The sequence below is a fragment of the Schistocerca nitens genome, chromosome 2, assembly GCF_023898315.1.
Source record: "Schistocerca nitens isolate TAMUIC-IGC-003100 chromosome 2, iqSchNite1.1, whole genome shotgun sequence".
Lineage (NCBI taxonomy): Eukaryota > Metazoa > Arthropoda > Insecta > Orthoptera > Acrididae > Schistocerca > Schistocerca nitens.
In genome coordinates this window covers 678,591,273-678,613,833 of record NC_064615.1, presented here as the reverse complement: position 1 = coordinate 678,613,833, position 22,561 = coordinate 678,591,273, and the positions used below count along the sequence as shown (strand labels likewise).

The 22,561-nt window shown below is 42.0% G+C and overlaps 1 protein-coding gene across 2 annotated transcripts in view; it reads left to right on the top strand.

Annotated features, from left to right (window-relative positions):
- The window catches only part of LOC126236807 (transcription initiation protein SPT3 homolog), a 116,925-nt gene that overhangs the window by 23,633 nt on the left and 70,731 nt on the right, over positions 1 to 22,561 (top strand). For both annotated transcript variants that reach the window (XM_049946398.1, XM_049946399.1), the window contains exon 3: positions 17,084 to 17,297. In XM_049946398.1, coding sequence (XP_049802355.1) covers positions 17,084 to 17,297 — 214 coding nt within the window. The remainder of the gene's footprint in view (positions 1 to 17,083; positions 17,298 to 22,561) is intronic.

The following is a 22,561-nucleotide window of genomic DNA, read 5'->3' as shown; positions in this document are numbered from 1 at the left end:
GGAAAAAGTTTCCACAATTACAGTGAGGTGCAGACTGAAGTGACATAATGGCTTCATATGTTGGCAGACTTCTACGACATGGGTGTAAAATTGAGACGTTACAATGAACTCGTCTGCAATGGTGGTGACTACGTTTAGAAGCAGCCAGTGAATCTATGTAAATATTCCAATAAATATTACTTACTTAGTAATGTTTTTGTTATCTTTATCAGAACTTACTTTCTGGTTGTACCTCGTAAATCATTTGGATACAAAACAAACCACTGCTGGCATATTAATAGATCTAGGTTTTTGACACAGTGGCTCATAATATATTGCTGATAAAAATTGAATAGTATGGTTTCAGAGGACTTAAAAAAGATATTTATCAATGCCTGTTAGTAGCTAAAGGTCTGGATTTAATTATAATTTCATTTAAGAAAAAAAAAAAAGGATTGCATCTGTCCTAAGAAATTACTTCCAGAATGTCAGTCTGATGTACACAGACAAGGAACTCAATTTAATTACTGTGAATCAATGTAGAAGTTAAAAAGCTGAACAATTTCTGACCCAAAAAGCTGAGCAAGGTGTGACCCAGGACAAAGTGCTGGGACATCTGATATTCTTCCTGTATGTAGATGCTCACAGAACTTCCTCAAAGGTAGCGAGAGAGCAGCAGTATAGAAGGCTGTGAAGTTTACTATTAAACGACTCTGAAACTGGACTGCAAACTGTATAGTAACAATCACGATTACAAATGCTGTTTCTATGAATTTTCACCACATACAAAACACACATCCCTCTCAACCACTTGTAACAGTAAATGAGTAACCTATAAAAACTAACACTGAATTTTGATTCCTGGTCCTGTTACAAAATGATCTGCAATGGAATGAACATACTTAATTCCATTTTATTTTATTGCAAGTTCCATTTATCCTGATTGCATTAGAGTCGCTAGAATAATATTTACGGACATGATTTTTTCACAAAATTTACATTAACAGATACAGTAGGATACAATATGGTGTATGCTTGCTAATACTCGCACAACTAATGATACATCACAATACATGACATTCAGTAATGTATTTAATACAACAAGGCATCAGAATTAATATTTACACATGCATTATATGAGACACTCATCTTAGTAATATCTGAACACTTGAAAATCAATATGTTACCTCGGACAATAAAAAAATAACTTATATTTATGCCCACTAAGTGGGACATCTCAGTTATTCAGTAACAATATACATGTCCACATTCTGTTATGATAAAAATGAATTTTTCAACAAGTATTCTTTCAAATTTGAATTGCTCTAGAATTTAGGCCTTTCAAGAGGAAGACTTTGGTGTCTCGAAGTTGCTGTTGTGGCCATTAGCTCAAAGATGCAACTTTTCGTGTTACACTATCCTGTCTGAGCCTCTTCATCACCGAATAACTAATAGGACCTATATCCACCTGAGCATACTTACTGTATTTGTTTCTTGGTAACACTCCACCCTTTCTCCCAATAATTGATGGTTCCTTGCTGTCTCAGAATGTGTCATATCCTATCAATCAAACCTTTCTATTAGTCAGGTTCTGCCATAAATTTCTTTTTCCCTCAGTTCGACTCAGAATACTTCCTCAGTTATTTGATCCATTTATGTCATCTTCAGCATTCTTCTGTAGCACCACATTCAAAAAGACCCTCTGCGGGTCCGGGGGTTAGAATAGGCCCGAGGTATTCCTGCATGTCGTGAGAGGTGACTAAAAGGAATCTCATATGTTTCAGCCTTTATGTGATGGTCCCCCGTTGGGTTTGACCTCCATTTTTCCAAATTTTCCTGAAGAGTGAGCCAATTGCGAAAGGGTGCTTTACTTGGTGCATCGTGTTAATCATGCACTGAGACCTCTTGCATCCTTTGTCAATGTAGATATGCACTTCCGCTCATTTTTCAGCTGTTGGGCGAGGTCACCCTCCTGGGTGCGTTTCCCTCCATCCACTGTGCATTACCGTTTTCTGTGCTGACAACAATAATGGATCTGTTTGCTTGGTTGCACCTGATATCCAGCACTGTAGCCGGTCCATTGTGATGGGGCTGCCATGTACCCGTTGGTTGTAGCCCCCTGACCACACAGGGATTGCTCTACTGATGCCTGCGCTGTTAACTTCCCACATATGCCAAGGCGTAGGTGCCCATCACCCTGGGGCATTGGGACTCCTGGCAATGGCTATCCTGCCAGGTGGCCTTTGCTGCGGCTGGGTGGCGCCCGTGGGGAGAGCTCGTGGTCAGAGTGGGTGGCATCATGGTGGGTGACACGCTATGAAGTGAAGTGTACAAAGTCATCACTTGCTGGTGATCACGCACCAGCAGTCTAAGCATTCAGAGTCTCAGTGCAACACAAGGTAGTACAACCCTAAATCATTCCCCTCCCTGACCACACCATGGGAGGAACGCCAGGCTAAGGATGGCAGTGAACCTTACTTTCCCCAGTACCTCATATGTATGAGGGCTGATGGGGACTGTTTTGTTTTAATGAAGTCTCCATTTTTTTGTTGAGCATTTAGAAGAAAAGTTTGGGGAGGTGGAGGGCTTGTCCAAAATGCAACCAGGGTCAGTCTGGATAAAAACAGCATTTTCTGCCCAGTCACAGGCATTACTCGCTTGTGACACACTGGGGATGTTTCCGTTACCATCACGCCGCATAAGAGCTTAAATATGGTCCAGGGTGTTATATTCCACAGGGATCTGCTTTTGCAGTATGACGAAAAGCCATGTGAACTTAGAGCACCGAGGTGTTCACTTTTTCTGGCGTGTCCATAGGGGCCTGAGGGATAACCAGGTTGCCACCAATGCCTTCATCTTAGCCTTTGACGGTGACACATTAGAAGGTCAAGGTGATGGTCTACCGCTGTGATGTCAAGCCATATATCCCTCTCCCGAAGTGGTGCTTTAAGTGCTGGAAGGTCGGCCATATGTCGTCCTGCTGTACTTCCAGTGTCACATGTCGAGATTGTGAATGTCCTTCGCATCCCAATACTCCATGTGCCCCGCCTCCCATCTGGGTCAGCTGCGGAGAGCATCATTCCCCTTGCTTGCCAGATTGCAGGATTTTACAACAAGAAAGGAAAATCGTGCCGTATAAGACCCTGGACCAACCGACCTACAGTGAGGCTAAGAGGAAATTTGAGCACCTCCATCCTGTGGCTATGACATCCTCTTACGCTGCCCCTACGAGAATGGTTGTAGCCCCATCGGTTCCACAAATTCCAGTCGGCTCTCAGAGCCAGAAGACTATGCCTGCCCCCTTGAGGGGGGGGGGGGGGGGGGCTCTTCCCTCCCTGTTGCTCCCGCACCACCTACCTCGGGAGCACTGCCCCCCCCCCCCCAACCATCGGGGACGCCAGGAAGGGGTCCCTTGGGCCACTCCCTTTCCAGTTTTCTGCTAGTGAGAAAGAGGACACCTGCCAGTGGCTGAAGTGCCCAAAAGCAGCTGGTCATAGGGCTTCATGGTCATCCTCAGTCCCTGATACTGAACCAGTGAAGCCCTCCCAGCCAGAGAAACCCAAAAAGAAAACCCTGAAGACCAAGGGAATTGCGGTGGCACCCACACCACTGCTACCTACAAGCTCTACTTCTGAGAATGGGGTGGAGATTCTGGCCTCCGCTGAGGACCTAGATCTCGCCAGACCCTTAAACACAATAGATATAGACTGCTCAGGAAATAAGTCGGTGGCAGCAGGTGACCCTGAGGCGTAAACTGCCTCATTGAATGAATGTTCCATGCCTTCCCAGCCTCATGATCACATTATCCTCCAGTGGCATTGTGGCAGTTTTTCCACCACCTGGTTGAGCTATGGCAATTGTTAAGCTTTACACTTGCTTTCTGCATGCCTGCTTCCCGGCAGTGCAGACTCCTGCCTTTGCGGCTACAGGGGATATTACAAGAACCATAGCGAATATAATAGTGTCAAGTGGAGTTTGCGTCTATATTCTGAACTCAGTATGTAGTGAGCCAGTGCTTCTTCAAACCCCTCTTGAAGTTGTGGCTGTCAGGATGCAGACAATGCAGGAAATAACTGTCTGCAATGTATATCTTCCTCCAGATCGTGCAGTACCCCTGAACACATTGGCTGCATTGATTGCTCAACTCCCTAAACCTTTCCAACTTTTGGGAGATTTTGATGCTCATAACCCCCTTTTGGGGTGGCACCATGCTTATTGGCAGAGGCAGAGGTGTCGAAACTTTACTGTCTCAGTTCGACCACAGCCTCTTAAATACTGGGGCCACCACACATTTCAGTGTGGCTCATGGTAGTTACTCTGCCATTGATTTATCACTTCACAGCCCAGGACTTCTCCCATCTATCCACTGGAGAGCACATAATAACCTGTGTGCTAGTGACCACTTCCCCATCTTCCTGTCACTCCCCTGGCGTCATGCCCACGGATGCCTACGCAGGTAAGGCTGTCACCGTTGAATCTTCCCCACGTCGTGCCATCAGTGTTGTGTTTGAGCAGATAATTACAATCATTTCTGCAGAAAAATACGATCCTTCATTCTTTGGAGTGCCCCCCCCCCCCCCTGTGAAAGTCGGTACCTTGGTGGTCGCTGGAAGTCGCTGAGGCAATTAAAGAGCGTCAGCGAGCTCCGCAGCAACATAAGCGGTACCCTTCCTTAGAGCACCTAATAGCCTTTAAACGGCTCCGTGCCCACTTTCCCCAGCTTATCAAAAGGTGGAAACAGGAGTGTTGGGAGAGGTATGTCTCGACCATTGGGTGCCATACATCACCTTCCCAAGTCTGGATGAAGATCAGACGTGTTTTTGGATACCAGACCCCCAACAGGTGTCCCTGGCTTTACCATCGATGGTGTGGTATTTACAGACGCAAACACGATTGCCGGGCACTTTGCTGAGCACTATGCTCGAGCCTCTGCATTGGAGAATTACCCCCCAGCCTTTTGCATTCTCAAACGGTGGATGGAAGGGGAAGTCTTCTCGTTTACTATATGCCACAGTGAACCCTATAACGCCCTCTTTACAGAGTGGGGCCGCCTCAGCGCTCTTGCACGTGGCTCCAACACAGCTCCTGGGCTGGATCGGATCCACAGTCAGATGATTAAACATCTCTCGTCTGACTACAAGCGACATTTCCTTGTCATCTTCAACCGGATCTGGTGTGATGGCATCTTTCCTGGCAGGAGAGCACCATCATACCAGTGCTCAAACCTGGTGAAAATCCGCTTGACATGGATAGCTATCAGCCTCACCAACATTCTTTGTAAGCTGCTAGAATGTATGGTGTGTCGGTGGTTACGTTGGGTCCTGGAGTCGTGTGGCCTATGGGCTCCGTGCCAGGGCAGTTTCCACCGGGGTCGCTCTACCACTGCTAATCTTGTGTCCCTCGAGTCTGCCATCTGAACAGCCTTTTCCAGACGCCAACACCTTGTTGACGTCTTTTTTGATTTATGAAAAACGTGTGACATCACCTGGTGACATCATATCCTTCCCATAGTATACGAGTGGGGTCTCAGAGGCATGCTCCTAATTTTTATCCAAAATTTCCTGTCGCTTCGTACTTTCCGTGTCCAAGTTCGTGCCTCCCATAGTTCCCCCCATATCCAGGAGAATGAGGTCACGCAGGACTCTGTATTGATTGTAACTTTATTTTTAGTGGCCATTAATGGTTTAGCAGCAGCTGTAGGACCATCTGTCGCACCTTCTCTCTATGCAGGCAACTTCTGCATTTCGTATTGCCCCACCAGTACTGGTGTTGCTTAGCAGTGCCTACAGGGAGCCACCACAAGGTACAGTCATGGGCTCTAGCCCACGGCTTCCAGTTTTCGGCCACAAATTTGTTTTTTATGCACTTCTGTCGATGTCATGCCATTCATCCGGAACCAGAGCTTTACCTTAATGATGATCCACTCACTGTAGTGGAGACATATCGATTCTTAGGACTGGTTTTCGACGCTCAATTGACTTGGCTTCCTCACCTTCGTCAGGTTAAGCGGAAGTGCCGGGAGCACCTCAATGCCCTCCGCTGCCTGAGCAACACCAACTGCAGTGCAGATCGATCTACACTGCTGCAGCTCTACATAGGCCATGTTCAATACCGCCTTTAATATAGAAGTGTCGTTTATGGTTTTGGCAGTGCCATAAGTGATGCGTTTACTCAACCCAGTGCACCAATGTGGCATTTGACTAGCGACAGGAGCTTTTAGGATGAGTCCAGTAACCAGTGTCCTGGTAGAGGCTGGTTTCCCTCCTTTGAAGATTAGGCGTGCACAACTGCTTGCCAGTTACATTGTATACATTCGTAGTTCTCCTGCGCATCTGAATTACCGTCTCCTTTTCCCAGCTGTGGCGATTCATCTCCCGCATCAGTGGCCCAGGTCAGGGCTTAAAATTGCAGTTTGCGTCCGATCCCTTCTATTCAAACTGGAGTACTTGCCTTTACCACCTATACTTGAAGTCCATTCACATACACCTCCATGGTGTACACCTAGGCCACAGCCTTGCCTGGACCTAACAGTTGGCCCTAAGGACTCTGTTAACCCCGTGGCTTTCTGCTGCCACTTCCTGTTGATTCTTGACATGTACCGAGGCCATGAAGTGGTTTACACCTATGGCTCAATGGCTGATGGTCACGTCGGCTTCACGTATGTCCATGGAGGACATATTGAACAGTATTCCTTGCCCGATAGCTGCAGTGTTTACACTGCAGGGCTGGTGGCTATATCTTGTGCTCTTGAGCACATCCATTCATGCCCTGGGGAGTCGTTTCTTCTGTGTGCTGAGTCCTTGAGTAGCCTACAAGCTATTGACCAGTGCTACTCTAGTCATCCTTTGGTAGCGACCATCCGGGAGTCCATCTATGCGCTGGAATGGTCCAGTCGTTCAATGGTGTTTGTGTGGACCCCAGGTCATGTCAGAATCCCAAGCAACGAACTTGCCGACAGGCTGGCCAAACAGGCTACTGGAAACCGCTTATGGAGATCAGCTTCTCTGAACCTCACCTGCGTTCTGTCTCGCGACGCACCGTTTTTTCGGCTTTGGGAAACGGAATGGCAGAACAGTACACACAACAAACTGCATGTCATTAGGGAGACTATGAATGTGTGGAAGCCTTCCATGCAGGCCTCTCACAGGGAATCAGTTGTCCTTTGCCGGCTCCACATTGGCCATACGTGGGTAACAAATGGTTGCCTTCTTCGTTGCGAGGGACCACCCCGGTGTCGCTGTGACTCACAAATGACAGTCGTCCATTTCTTGCTGGACAGCCCACTTTCAGCCGCTCTGCGGTGAACTTTTGACTTTCTCGTTTGTTTTATTCTCCCCCTTGTGCCGTTGTTTTATTCGGAACAATGAACCGATGATCAAGCAGTTTGGTCCCTTCCCCCCTCTTTTAAACCAACCAACATTCAAAAAGCTTGTATTCTTTTCTTACCTAAACTGTCTGTTGTGCATGGTTTCCCTTCCGTCCATGGCATCACTTTCAGAAAAGACTTGCTAGCACTTAAATTTGTATTAGAAGTTAACAAATTTCTCTTCTTCAGAAATGCTGTTCTTCCCATTTCCAGTCTACAGTTTACAACCTATCTACTTCAGTGATTGTTACTTATTTTACTGCTCAAATAGAAAAACACATCTACTGCTGTTAGTATCTCATTCCTTAAACTACCTGTCAGTATCTCATGATTTAATTTGAGTGTATTCCATTACTCTTATTTTGACTTTGTTGATATTCATCTTATATACTCTTTCTCAAGACATTGTCCATTCTGTTCAGCTTCTCTCCCAAGTCCATTGCTGTCTCTGCAGAGTTGCGTTGTCATCAGCAAACCTTTTTATTTCATGTCCGTGAAATTTAAACCCTCCACCAAGTTTTTTGTTCCTTTCCTTGACCGCTTGCTTAGTGTACATGTTGAATCACATTGGGGGTTGGCTACAACCCTGTCTCACTCCCTTCTCAACCACAGCTTCTCTTCTATGCCCTTAGATTCTTATAACTGCAGTCCGTTTTTTGTACAGGTTGTAAATAGCATTTTGCTCCCTGTATTTTACTCCTGCTACCTTCAGAATTTCAAAGAGTGTAAGAAGTGCTGCCCATAATAACTAAGACTTTCATTGTAAAAGTTAGAAAACTATATTTACATCATAACGTCCTCTTGTCACCTCCCAAGTAGTCACCTTGGGCATGTGTGCAACAATTCCAGCATTTTTCCCATGTTTGAAAGTACTCCTGGAAGTCCACAGGGTGAAGAGAGTTCAGGACCCATTGCAATTCCACTTCAGTTGAGACAAAAAGACACCCTTTCAAACCAGTTTACATCTTCGGCGATCTGGTAGAAGTTTCACAGTGCTAGGTTGGGCAGGAGGGAGAATGGATGCCATTGCCATGTTGTTTTTGACCAGGAATTCCTTCACAACGTGCCAGGTGTGCATCGGTGCATTGTCATGGTGCACCAACCAGTCTTTCTTTTTAGACAGCTCTGATTGTTTGTGTTGTGGCGTAACAAGCTAGCTACGCCACACTAAAGTAGCCGAAAGGGCACGCGTCAACTCACGCCGTCTTGCGTTTAGTCTGAAACAGGATACGTGATGAAAGCTATAAAGAAAAGAACGGAGCTTCTCGTATACTTAACTTTAATTTCTTGTTGTACATTGCTCTTGATAATACAAGTGAGACTCTCTCCAGATATGGTTAATGGCGCCTTGCTGGGTCGTAGCCATGGACTTAGCTGAAGGCTATTCTAACTGTCTCTCGGCAAATGAGAGAAAGGCTTCGTACGTGTAGTCGCTAGCAATGTCGTCCGTACAACTGGGGCGAGTGCTAGTCCGTCTCTCTAGACCTGCCTTGTGGTGGCGCTCGGTCTGCGATCCTGACAGTGGCGACACGCGGGTCCGACATGTACTAATGGACCGCGGCCGATTTAAGCTACCACCTAGCAAGTGTGGTGTCTGGCGGTGACACCACAGTTTGCTCTTAACATTTTTCCTCAGTCACCTCAAAACCTCACAGAAAAGCTGCCCATTGACAGCCCGACCATGTGGAACAAACTCCTTGTGCACTAATCCCCAAACTTCGAAAAAATTATCAGCATTGGCTTCATGTCACTGTGAACTTTTTGACTGTTTTGCAGCCTTGTAGAAGATGATGTTTTCCATTGTGATGGTTGCTGCTTCATTTCATAACTGTAGACCCAAGCTTCATCATCTTTTATTACTCCGGATACAAATTTTTGAGTCTTGAATTCTTTGTTGCAGCTCAGTGCACGTCTGAATCTGAGGTTTTGTTGATCAGTGCTGTGAAGGTGAAGGACAAACTTTGCTGCAATTTCACACATTCAGTTCATTGTCTAGAATTTGTTACATGTATAGTATGGCAGCCCAAGTGCATTATAAACATGAATTGTCTGCCTTCAGTCTTTGTGAATTAAATAGTGCGCTTTCGTGGTCATTTCCAGTGCTGTGCATGTCGATGCTGGACCAGAATGTTTGTTTGCCTTTCATAGATCCTCAGCCTTTCTTGAACCAGTGAAATGTTCTTGCTTGATTCAGTACACTCACCAAATACCCCTGTCAGCATGTGGAGGGTTTCAGCTGCCGTTTCCTTCAACTTGAAATGGAATTTGATGCCAATCTGTTACTCTTTCACATTATCCATTTCACAATTTGCAGAAGCACTGAAACACATCCTGACATACACCACTACAACTCTCGACTGCGTGAACCAAAGATGATGCAACTCTGTGCCGCAGTAGCTAAGATGTGTACCTCGAGACGACATCTAACAGTGGAATGTCATACTGCTACTGGTTTTACTGCTACAATGAAATTCTCGGATTTTGTGGGTAGCACCTCATATTTCAATCAACATTGTCAAAAGCTTTCTCAGAGTTAACAAATGCTTTAAATGTAGGTTTGAGTTTCTTTGACCTATCTTCTAAGACAAGTCATAGGGTGAGTAATGCATTGCATGTTTAGACATTTCTCTGGAACTCAAACTGATATTCCTCGATGACGGCTTCTACCAACTTTTCTATTCTTCTATAAATAATTCGTCAGTGTTTTGCAACTGGGACTTAGTAAGTTTATAGGTTGGTAGTATTCACACCCGTCAGTACCTGCTCTCTTTAGAATTTGAATTATTACTTTCTTCTTGAAGTTGGAGGGTATTTTGCCTCTCTCGTAAATCTTAGTTTTTGTCACGGCTGGCTCTCCCAAAGATATCAGTAATTCCGATGGAATGTTGTCTACAGCAGGAGCCGTGTTCCTACTTAGGTTTTACCGTGATCTGTCAAATTCTTCTTGTAGTACCATATCTGCCATCTCATTTGTATGCATGTTCTCTTTGCTTTCTACAATATTGCCTTCAAATTCATTTCTCTGGTACAACCCCTCTATACAGGGTGTTACAAAACCGTACGAGGATACATGCATCCACCCTCCGTCGCATGGAATCCCTGATGCGCTGATGAAGCCCTGGAGAATGGCGTATTGTATCACAGCCGTCCACAATACAAGCACGAAGAGTCTCTACGTTTGGTACCGGGGTTGCGTAGACAAGAGCTTTCAAATGCCCCCATAAATGAAAGTCAATAGGGTTGAGGTCAGGAGAGCGTGGAGGCCATGGAATTGGTCTGCCTCTACCAATCCATCAGTCACCGAATCTGTTGTTGAGAAGCGTACGAACACTTCGACTGAAATGTGCAGGAGCTCCATCGTGCGTGAACCACATGTTGAGTCGTACTTGTAAGGGCACATGTTCTAGCAGCACAGGTAGAGTATCCCGTACGAAATCATAACGTGCTCCATTGAGCGTAGGTGGAAGAACATGGGACCCAATCAACACATCACCAACAATGCCTGCCCAAACGTTCACAGAAAATCTGTGTTGATGACGCGATTGCACAATTGCCTGCAGATTCTCCTCAGCCCACACATGTTGATTGTGAAAATTTACAATTTGATCTTGTTGGAATGAAGCCTCATCCGTAAAGAGAACATTTGCACTGAAATGAGGATTGACACGTTGTTGGATGAACCATTTGCAGAAGTGTACCCGTGGAGGCCAATCGGCTGCTGATAGTGCCTGCACACGCTGTACATGGTACGGAAACAACTGGTTCTCCCGTAGCACTCTCCATACAGTGACGTGGTCAACGTTACCTTGTACAGCAGCAACTTCTATGACGCTGACATTAGGATTATCGTCAACTGCGCGAAGAATTGCCTCATCCATTGCAGGTGTCCTCGTCGTTCTAGGTCTTCCCCAGTTGCGAGTCATAACCTGGAATGTTCCGTGCTACCTAAGACGCCGATCAAATTCTTCGAACGTCTTCCTGTCGGGACACCTTCATTCTGGAAATTTGTCTCGATACAAACGTACCACGCCACAGCTATTGCCCCTTGCTAATCCATACATCAAATGGGCATCTGCCAACTCCACATTTGGAAACATTGCACTGACTGCAAAACTACGTTTGTGATGAACACTAACCTGTTGATCCTACGTACTGTAGAGCAATGAGTCGCATGTCAACACAAGCACCGAAGTCAACATTATGTTCCTTCAATTGGGCCAACTGGCGGTGAATGGAGGAAGTACAGTACATACTGACGAAACTAAAAATGAGCTCTAACATGGAAATTAAGCGTTTCCGGACACATGTCCACATAACATCTTTTCTTTATTTGTGTGTGAGGAATGTTTCCTGAAAGTTTGGCCATGCCTTTTTGTAACACCCTGTATACTTATTCTACCTTTTTTCACTTCTTTGCTCTTGATATTTGCACTGCGGCTTCTGTTTTCTCCAGAGGCCTCTTTAATTTTCCTGTTAACCATACCTATCTTTCCCTTAGTTATATATGCATATATAGCCTTGCATTTTTCTTCTGACCTCTCCTGCTTAGCCATTTTGCTCTTTGTCAATCTCATTTTTTAGATGTCTATATTCCCCTTTGTCTACTTCGCTTGCTGCATTTTTGTAATTTCTTTTTTCATCAATCTTATTTAATATATCCTCTGATATCCAAGAATTTTTATTAGATTTTTTTACACCTATTTGATTCTCAGCTACCTTCACTATTTCACCTCTCAAAGCTACCCATTTGTCTTCTACCATATTTCTTTCTCCTGTTTCAATTAACTGTTGCTTAATGCTTCCTCTGAAACTGTCAACAGCCTCTGGTTCTTTCAAATTATTCAAGTCCCCTCTAATTAATTTCCTACAATATAGCGGTTTCTTCAGTTTTAATCTACAACTTATAACCAAAGAATTGTGCTCATAGTTCACGTCTGCTCCTGGAAGAGTCTTAAATTTTAAAATCTGGTTCCAGAATCTGCCTTACAATTGTATAATCAATCTGAAGGCTTCCACTTTCTCCAGGTATCTTCCATGTATACAACCTTCTTTCAGTATTCTTAAACCAAATGTTAGCAATGACTGTGCCAAATTCTACCAGGTGGCTTCCCCCCAATCCATATCCTCTCACTATTATGACTTCTCATCCTTTTCCTGTTATCGAATTCTGGTCCCTTACCACAATTGAATTTTCCTCTCCCATAACTAGCTGAATAATTTATTTTATCTCACTATACATTCTTTCACTGTCATCATCTTTGGCACTAGATGGCACAAACTTGCACTCTGCTGTGGTGTCGGCTTCATGTCTATCTAATTATGCTGTTCATAGTAGCTTAATCACATTACTATTTTGTTATTCATTATTAGACCTACTCCTGTTACTGACAAGAAGTCGTGTTCCTCCTGCCACCAAACTTCACTGATTTTGACGATATCTATCTTCAATCTATCCATTTCCCTTTTTAAAGTTTCTAACCTACCTGCCTAATAAAGGAGTCTAACATTCCCCCTCCAACCCGTAGAATGACAGTTTTCTTTATTCCTGATGAAGATATCCTCCTGAGTAGTCGCCACCTGGAGATCCAAATGGAGGACTATTTTACTTCCAAATTATTTTATTCAAGAGGATGCCATCATTTAACCATACAGTACAGCTGCATGCCTCAGGAAGAATAACAGTTACAAAAAAGTTTCCCTTACTTGTCGCTGTTCATAGTACCAGCATAGCAAGTCCATGTTGACTGATGTTACAAAGCTAGATCAGGGAATCACCCAGACTTTTGCCCCTGCAGCTACTGAAAATGCTGCTACCCCTCTTCAGAAACATGTTTGTCTGGCCTCTCCATAGATAGCCTTACATTGTGGTTGCACCTACAGTAAGACCATCTGTATTGTTAGGGCATGCAAGCCACCTCATGTCAGTAGGGTCCATAGTTTGTCGAGGGGGGGAGGGGGAGGGTTGCTGTGTATCTCTAGTTACAATGTTGAAAACTTTCATGCTTTTGCTATTGACTCCTTTCTGCACAAGGGTGAAGTTTGTCTGGTTGTTATGTAAGATTATTTTGACCTCGTATTGTGTTCATAATATTGGTTTCGAAAAGAGAGCAGTTTTTAGTAATGAAAACTATAAGGGAGAAGATATGCTGAGACATCATTGTAACAGCCTGTAGCTTCCAGAACAAATTTTGATAAGTGTGTGTCTGGGCAACACTCATAATGCATGTAATTCTCTTCTTTCTTTTCTGTAGTATACCTGTCCCCCATTTGTCAGTTGTTGCCTAAAGCTCCATTTGAAAGTTTCAACAATGTCTGCTTACTTACCTTTATCTAGACCCTGTCGTCCGAATTTCTTATCTTTTTGCAGTATCTTCAGTTTTAATCTGTTGTTAATAATCAGTAAATTAGGGACAGAGTCCACATCTGCCCCTGGAAATTTTTTGCAGTTTAAAATCTGATTCTGAAACCTGTGTCATACCATTTTGTATTATATCTGAAACCTTCCAATGCTTCCAGGTGCCTTTCACAAATAGAACTTCCTTTCATGCTTCTTAAACCAAGTTATAGTCATGATTAAATAAAAGTTGAGTTAGAAGCAAAGGTACGTAATTTGAGTGGTCATAGTATTAGTGATTCTGAACAAAAAAATAGGCATAAACCCCTTTCCATACAGTTTCTGAGATAGAACACATTTAATGTACATTGTTATGTATTTTCTTTATTAATCTGTGCCATTGTTTACAACATACCACAGTGTTGTAGAGGAAATTGAGAGGAACAACTTTATACAGGGCACTCATGGTCTATCAAGCTGGGGAAACTACCTCATATCGGCCTACAAAAAACTTTCTAAGCTACAGCGCATGCCCGTAACACAAGACTGTGCTCTCTACATGCAGACTGTTAACCCTAGAGAAAAAATGAATAGGACCTTTCACGTAGCAAATTTAATGTAGTTTAATTTTGTGCTGCAACAAGTTTCCACTGGAGTTATTAAAGGAAAACCTACAAAATCAAAGAATGGAAACTCCAGATAGGAAGCCATGTATCTCTTCCTACATTGTTGAAAAACCTGCAAAAGTTGTGTTAAATTTTTTCGATCTCTGAAAAGCCATTCAGAATAGAACATTTGACAACAAAGTTTTTATTTTTGTTCAGAATCACTGATACTATCACACATCAAAGCGTGTACCTTTCCTTCTGACTCACTGTGCTCTGTGCAAAATTCTACAAGGTGACTTCCCCTTTCATTCCTTTTCCCAAGTCCATGTTTTCCTACTATTTTTCCTCATCTACCTTTACCTACTATCAAATTCCAATCCTCAACTCCAACTAAGTTTTCATCTCCGTTAACTGTGTGGATAATTTTTGCTATCTCATCAGACATACCTTCAATCTCTTCGCAGGTGCAGATGTAGTAGACATTTAAACTTGTACTAATGTGTTAGATGTTGGCTTTGTATCTGTCTTAGCTAATACGGAAACATTCCACATGGGAAAAATATATCTAAAAACAAAGATGATGTGACTTACCAAACGAAAGTGCTGGCAGGTCGATAGACACACAAACATACACACACAATTCTAGCTTTCGCAACCAACGGTTGCTTCGTCAGGAAAGAGGGAAGGAGAGGGAAAGACGAAAGGGTGTGGGTTTTAAGGGAGAGGGTAAGGAGTCATTCCAATCCTGAAAGCGGAAAGACTTACCTTAGGGGGGAAAAAAGGACGGGTATACACTCTCTCGCTCGCGCGCGCACAAATATCCATCCACACATATACACACACAAGCAGACATATTCATTTGAATATGTCTGCTTGTATATATATATATATATATATATATATATATATATATATATATATATATATATATATATATAATGTGCGTGTGCGCGCGCGAGTGTATACCCGTCCTTTTTTCCCCCCTAAGGTAAGTCTTTGCGCTCCCGGGATTGGAATGACTCCTTACCCTCTCCCTTAAAACCCACATCCTTTCGTCTTTCCCTCTCCTTCCCTCTTTCCTGACGAAGCAACCGTTGGTTGCGAAAGCTAGAATTGTGTGTGTATGTTTGTGTGTCTATCGACCTGCCAGCGCTTTCGTTTGGTAAGTCACATCATCTTTGTATATAAACTTCAAACTAGCCATTTCTCTTTCTAAATTCTCAAACCCTCCTGCAGGACTCTAACTTTCTGCACTAAGGTGCCAGTTCGATTTCTCCTAGAAATCGGAATGGTTTCTTCTTGTTGTGGATACCCTTTCACTCCCTATATATTATCTCTGCTACTCTAGAGTTTTGAAGAATCTATTTTATCTTTGGTGTATTTCACGCAAGAGAATCCCATAATCCTAAGTCATACAGATATGCTGCTTATCCTCAGGAAATATAACTGCTTTAATTTCCCATGTTTTCAACTGTTCACAGTACCAGCATAGCTATCATTCCAGCTGTTGCCTTGAAACTGCTGTGAAGGTTGCTGCCCCCTCTTCAGCAACCATAAGAGGGTAATTCCAAAAGTAAGGTCTCCTGTTTTTTTATAAGTACATAGACATGTTTATTTCTACAATGGTTTACATCAGTTTACAGCTTGAACATTTAGCTATTCTTCGACATAATCACCATTTCTGTTGATGCATGTTTGTAGACGCAGTGGCAGTTTTTGTATGTCCATGTCATACCAGCTCGCTGCCATGCTATTCAGAAGTTTATGGACCTCTTCTTTCACCTTGTCATCAGAGCTGAATCGCTGGCACCACAATTAACGCTGACAGGTACTGTGAGACTCTGAAAAAAGTCAAACAGGCAATTCAGAACTGGAGAAGAGGAATGTTGAACCAGGGCATACACATTCTCCATGACAACTCTCATCCGCACATCGCTCAGCAAACCGTTGCTCTCCTGCAGCAGTTTCAGTGGAACATAATCACCCACCCTATAGTCCTGACTTGGCGCCCAGTGATTACCACCTGTTCCCTAGGTTAAAAGAACATTTGGTCGGAAAGCGATTCAGCTTCGATGATGTGAAAGAGGAGGATCATAACTTTCTGAATAGCATGGCGAAGAGCTGGTATGACATGGGCATACAAAAGCTGCCACAGCGTCTACAAAAATGGATTGAAAGAAATGGTGATTGTGTTGAAAAATAACTTAATGTTCTAGCTATAAACTGATGTAAGCCCTTGTAGAAATAAACAGTTCTATATACTTACAAAAAAAAAAAAAAAAAAAAAAAAAAAAAAAAAAAAAAAAAAAAAAACCTTACTTTTGGGATTACCCTCTTATATTAGTCAAACATCTCCACAAATATCCCTCTGATGTGATTCCACCTGTGGTAAAACTGGCTACCTTTATCAAAGGTCCCTGGTTTGTAGGGCGAGGATGCATATTTGATGTTGTTTACATTATTGTCACACTTTTGAAACACACAACTAAAGAAAAGTTCAATGCTGTAACATTTATCGAGAAAGATGCCACAAGAATTATAATTTAATTAATTATAATTACTTTCAAAAGTGTAGAACAGAGGAGGACAGGAACAATTTTGGATAACAATTCAGTAAACTGTTGAAGAAATAAAGTAGTGAAATATTTACGTTGTCAGGAGACATTAAAGACATAGCACCAATGAAAGGTTTTGTCTCCCACCTTTTGCTTCTCCTCTGTTTTATCTAAGTTGTAGATGCCTATGCTAATGTGACTGTGAAATTATGATTTATGTTTTATAATGTTGTATTTACAGCTGTGAAGGATGCTAGAAGCATATTTAATGCAGAAGCTCTCAAAGCTGACCAACCTATTCAGAAATCGTGCATTCTACAAAAGTGTTTAAAAGTATTGAGAAAGATTGATATTACTGGAGAACTGACAGACAGAAGGATTAAATTGTTTGATGAAGCCAAAAACAGGAGACGACTTCGTGCTGAACTTGTGTCTCGGTTATTAAATGAGAAGAGGTAGGACATGAAATGTTTCTATGCTTAATGGTAGGAGTATTATCTGCCAAGGGCCGCTTGTGCATGCAAAAAGGTGCTACTTTTGTTCGTTTATTTAATCTGTATGATCTACCTTGTATTGGATTTATTACATACAGTTGAAATAAAATTTTACAGTAGATGCTGTATTCAGCTACCACAACTGTCACCAAATACTGTACATATATTCCATAACTGACACATAGAAGTAAATAAGAAGAATTGTAATATTAATTTCCTTGAACTGTGTTTGATCAACCAAGAATGCCAATGAGAGATTAATGTACAGTATTGTTTGCAGATCTTGTCATATTCATAAAAGAAAGATAAGTCACATATTCTGTTAAGCGGCTTAGTGTATAAATGCCAGACTGCTAATCAAAAGGCTATGAGATTTAATTTTTGACCATGGTCATCAGTTGTCCTACAAGCTCTTACCAAACAGTTCCTCGAAATCTGAGTGTTACTGTACTTATTCATTTTACCTTTCCACTATGTTTTGGTTTTTAATTACCATTCCAGACTCACTATCATTGTTCATTATAGATCTATGCATCTGCTAATGCTACCCAGGTTGTGTGTCTACTAATTTCAAGAACTAAGGACAGGTTTCCCTCGAAAATGACACATTTTAAGTTGGGGCGTGAATGCTTATCATCTCAGCTATTTTTGCCCTAGAACTCCAATAAACAGACAGACAAAATAAAGGAAAAAATATTTGTGAAAATCCCCATGTTACATAAGCTTTGTATGAATGATGAAAGATCGGGGAAATACAGGACATCGCCAAGTATATTAGTGTTGCAATTAAAAAAAAAAAAGATTCTTGATGTGCACTTGTATTACTAAAGTGGTATTCGGAAGATAAGTTCAGATAGGACACAAAATGGAAACCGCTAGGAAAATAAAAAATGTTTCACTTGCAATAGTTAGCTAAAACTTCCAGCTACTTGTCTACATAGTCATTGCTCCGACTTAGACATTTGTTGTAGCGTTGTACCAACTTTCCGTTACCGTCATCATAGAAGGCAGCTGGCAGTGCTTTCCACAAATTCTCTACACTGGGCTGCAGCTCATTGTTTGTGCCAAAATGTTGTCTTCATAACCAGTGATTCATGTGAGAAGAAATGAAAATCGAAGGGAGCCAATTACGGGCTGTATTGTGGGTGATCAAACACTTCTGACTGAAAATGCTGCAGGAGCATCTTCACTGCCCCTGCAGGGTGTTGCTAAGAACTGTCTTGAAGAAGGAAAGTTATGAAGTTATGTTATATGAGCTGCGTAGCGTCACGTGATATTTCTCACCAGACCCTCGTACTTGGTGGGAGACAAGATTTTCTAGGCATTTTTGTATGCTCATGTGTGCTTAGAACTGAAGAGTGATGTGATGTGATTGATGGACATACTAGAGACGCTGGCCAACACGTCTTGTGCAAAGCTTCATTGGATTTTCACAGCTGTTTCCATTACATGACCAATTGGAACTTACTTTCCAAATGGCCCTTGTATTTTGATTTGCTGAGCTAGTCACATGCCATCATTATATAAGCAAATGGAAAGCAACTGTTTGAAAACTGGCACTTGAAATTTCATAACCTATCTTTAAAAACTAAATATTGAGAATTTTCCAGTGTGATGTTCTTCTCATTCTTCCTGCATAAGCCCTAAGCACCGTGGTCATAGACTTTATTGAAGGGTTTAAAGTTGTGCAGTTATTTTTATGAGAGCTGTCTTAGCGTACCTACATTTCTCACTGGACTGAGGATTTGTTTGAAAGCACATCAAAATAAAAAAAAAAGGTTCATAAAATCAGCATCTGTTTTTCAGAGAACAGATTAACTCTTTAATGCAACAGAACATAATGGATACAATTTCGGACACAAAAAACAGAACTTCATTGTCCCAAGATGGTTGACAGCTACTGAAGTCAAACATTTTAAATTCTTAGGACTAAGGAAAGCTGAAAAACATTTGTGGTGATATCAAATTCATGATCTGTAACAGAAATTATGTGCTGCTTTCTTGACTATTAGTATAATCTCCATTGTGTGCGGCATTGAAAGGCAAAAGTCTGTTTACTTTCGTTACTTTCATTGTATCATCTCCTGTGGTATCACATTTTGGGCAACTCTGTGCCCTCACCAAAAATATTTTTAGGTCAGTAAAGGTGGACTGGGCAAATCTTCTGTGTTTGTTCAGAGACTTTGTGTAGGCCCTCATTCAGGTGTCTATGAATCTAAATCAATCATGTGGTTTGTCAAACTGACAGTATTGACTCATTCAAAATAAACTGCTAAATTCATACATTGAACACTAGAAAGAAAAAGATTTGTACATGGATAACACTTCCTTTGTATCATACAGAAATATGTGCACTGTTTAGCAGGTTTAATTTTAAATAGGCTCTCGGAAATGCCAAATCAGTTTGCTAATGGCACCCATATTCTACTTTATGCAAGAGTTCCTTGCAGTAGCTGAGAACTTTTCTCTGTAATGCAATATTTATTTGTATACTTACTCACATTTTTTTGTTTTTTACTAATTGTTTGGTTTCTTTTGTTCATAAATTTTCTAATCGCCATTTTGTAAACTATGTACTGACTTGTTCCATAACTGAGCAGCTGTAGCTTTCATGGCCCCTCAGAACCTCTTAAATAAATATTGATGAAGGAATTGTGAATATCATCGTAGATACTGCCAACAGGATGACGTGATGTTCGGGGACACAAATACAGTTCTTTTGCGATTAATGTACAACCACTTTCATTAAACTGTTAATTTCTTGATGTACACTATGCAATCAAAAGTACTTGGACACCTGGCTGAAAATGACTTAAAAGTTCGTGGTGCCCTCCATCAGTAATACTGGAATTCAGTATAGTGTTGGCTCACCCTTAGCCTTGATGAAAGCTTCCACTCTCGCAGGCATACATTCAGTCAGGTGCTGGAAGGTTTCTTGGGGAATTGCAGCCCATTCTTCATGGAGTGCTGCTCTGAGGAGAGGTATTCACATCGGTCGGTGAAGCCGGGCAAAAAGTCTGAATTCCAGAACATCCCAAAGGTGTTCTATTGAATTCGGGTCAGGACTCTGCATAGGCCAGTCCATTATAGGGATGTTGTTGTCGTGTAACCACTCCGCCACAGGCCATGCATTGTGAACAGGTGCTCGATCGTGTTGAAAGATACAATCGCCCTCCCCGAATTGCTGTTAAGCAGTGGGGAGCAAGAAGGTGCTTAAAACATCAATGTAGTCCTGTGCTGTGATACTGCCATGCAAAACAGCAAGGGGTGCAAGCCCCTTCCATGAAAACATGACCGCACCATAACACCACTGCCTCCGAATTTTACTGTTTGGCACTACACACGCTGACAGATGGCGTTCACCGGGCATTCGCCTTACCCACACCGTGCCATCGGATCGCCACATTATGTACCATGATTCGTCACTCCACACAGTTTTTCCACTGTTCAATCATCCAATGTTCATGCTCCTTACACCAAGCAAGGCGTTGTTTGGCATTTACTGGCGTGATGTGTGGCTTATGAGCAGCTGCTTTACCGTGAAATCAAAGTTTTTCTCATCTCCTGCCAAACTGTCATAGTACTTGCAGTGGATCCTGAAGCAGTTTGGAATTCCTGTGTGATGGTCTGGATAGATGTCTGCCTATCACACATTATGACCCTCTTCAACTGTTGGCGGTCTCTCAGTCAAGACGGGCCGGCCTGTACACTTTTGTGCTGTACGTGTCCCCTCATGTTTCCACTTCACTATCACACAGGAAGTAGTGGACCTAGGGATGTTTAGGAGTGTGGAAATCTCGCGTACAGACATAGGATTCAAATGACACCCAATCACTTGACCACATTTGAAGTCCGTGAGTTCCAAGGAGCATCCCATTCTGCTCTCTCACGATGTCCAATGACTACCAAGTTCACTGATAACGAGTACCTGGCAGTAGGTGGTAGTACAATGCACCTAATATGAAAAAAACTATGTTTTTGTGGGTGTCTGATACTTTTGATCACATAGTGTATGAGATGTGTGAAGTATACTGTGATAACACTATCACAGTAACATAGCCAAAAATAGGAATAAAATCAATAGCCTCAGCATTAGAAGCAGACAGGGCAAAATAAATGTGCAAAACTGGAAAAAAATCACACGAATAAAATAAAGTGCTCTGGATGACTTTCATGAAAAAAAAAAAAAGAGAGAGAATGGCACTATTTAGTTGCAATATTATGAAAAGGAAATTTGCTACTCACCATATAGCGGAGATACTGGGTTGCAGATAGGCACAAGGAAAGACCGTCACAAATAAGCTTTGGGCCAGAAAGACCTTCATCAAAAAAAGCACACGCGTGTGCGTGTGTGCGCGCGCGTGTCTAATGAAGCCTGAGTTAGTGCTTTATCGTCAGACACAATTCTGGACACAGGCATCTTAAGATACATTAATGCATGAAACTATGTTCATATGTAATTATGTAAAAATATAATATACAATAAATAGATAACTCTATCCTTTAAAAATGTTAGGCCAGTTAAAGACAGATTGGTGTTTATATTTTATATATAATAAGAAATTATAATTTTATTGGCTGTTGTGAAATGTGCAGGGCTAGAAGAGACGATGCCAAACAGAAGTGGCTGACAATAATGAAAGTATGCTCTTCTAGAGAGGATAATTACTGTTAACTACTTCTTTTTTAGTTGTCCCCTGGCATGATGCCACTTTCAAAATATTACTAAGTACATTAAAATTAAAGGGACAATACATGTTCCTTTTACTTTTTCGAGTTTTTTGTGTTGAGGTTTAAGTTTTATCTTCACCTCTGCTGGAAGTATTCACACCACTCTCCAAATCTTGCTACTTTAATCACGACAAATTCATTGTCCCACAACATCTTCTCTTTTAACTTGGAATGTAGGTAATCATTTTGTCTGGTGACGTTAGATTTCCCAATATTTTTACCCAACAAAACACACCAAAAACATCACTGTTAGGGGTATCTTTAATGTGGTTCATGTCACATCAGACAACGTGACATAACTTCATGCAAACATGTTTCTGGTGCCAAAACAGAACACTGAGAATATTTATTTCAATGTTATTTTTGTAATATTGTTTTTACTATTCTATGAATGATGTTTGTGGTGGCAATAATCAGTTGCATGGATGGGGCCTAGATTAGGTTGAAAGGTGATCATACAATGTTGTACTACTAAAGTACTGTCTGTATTTGGT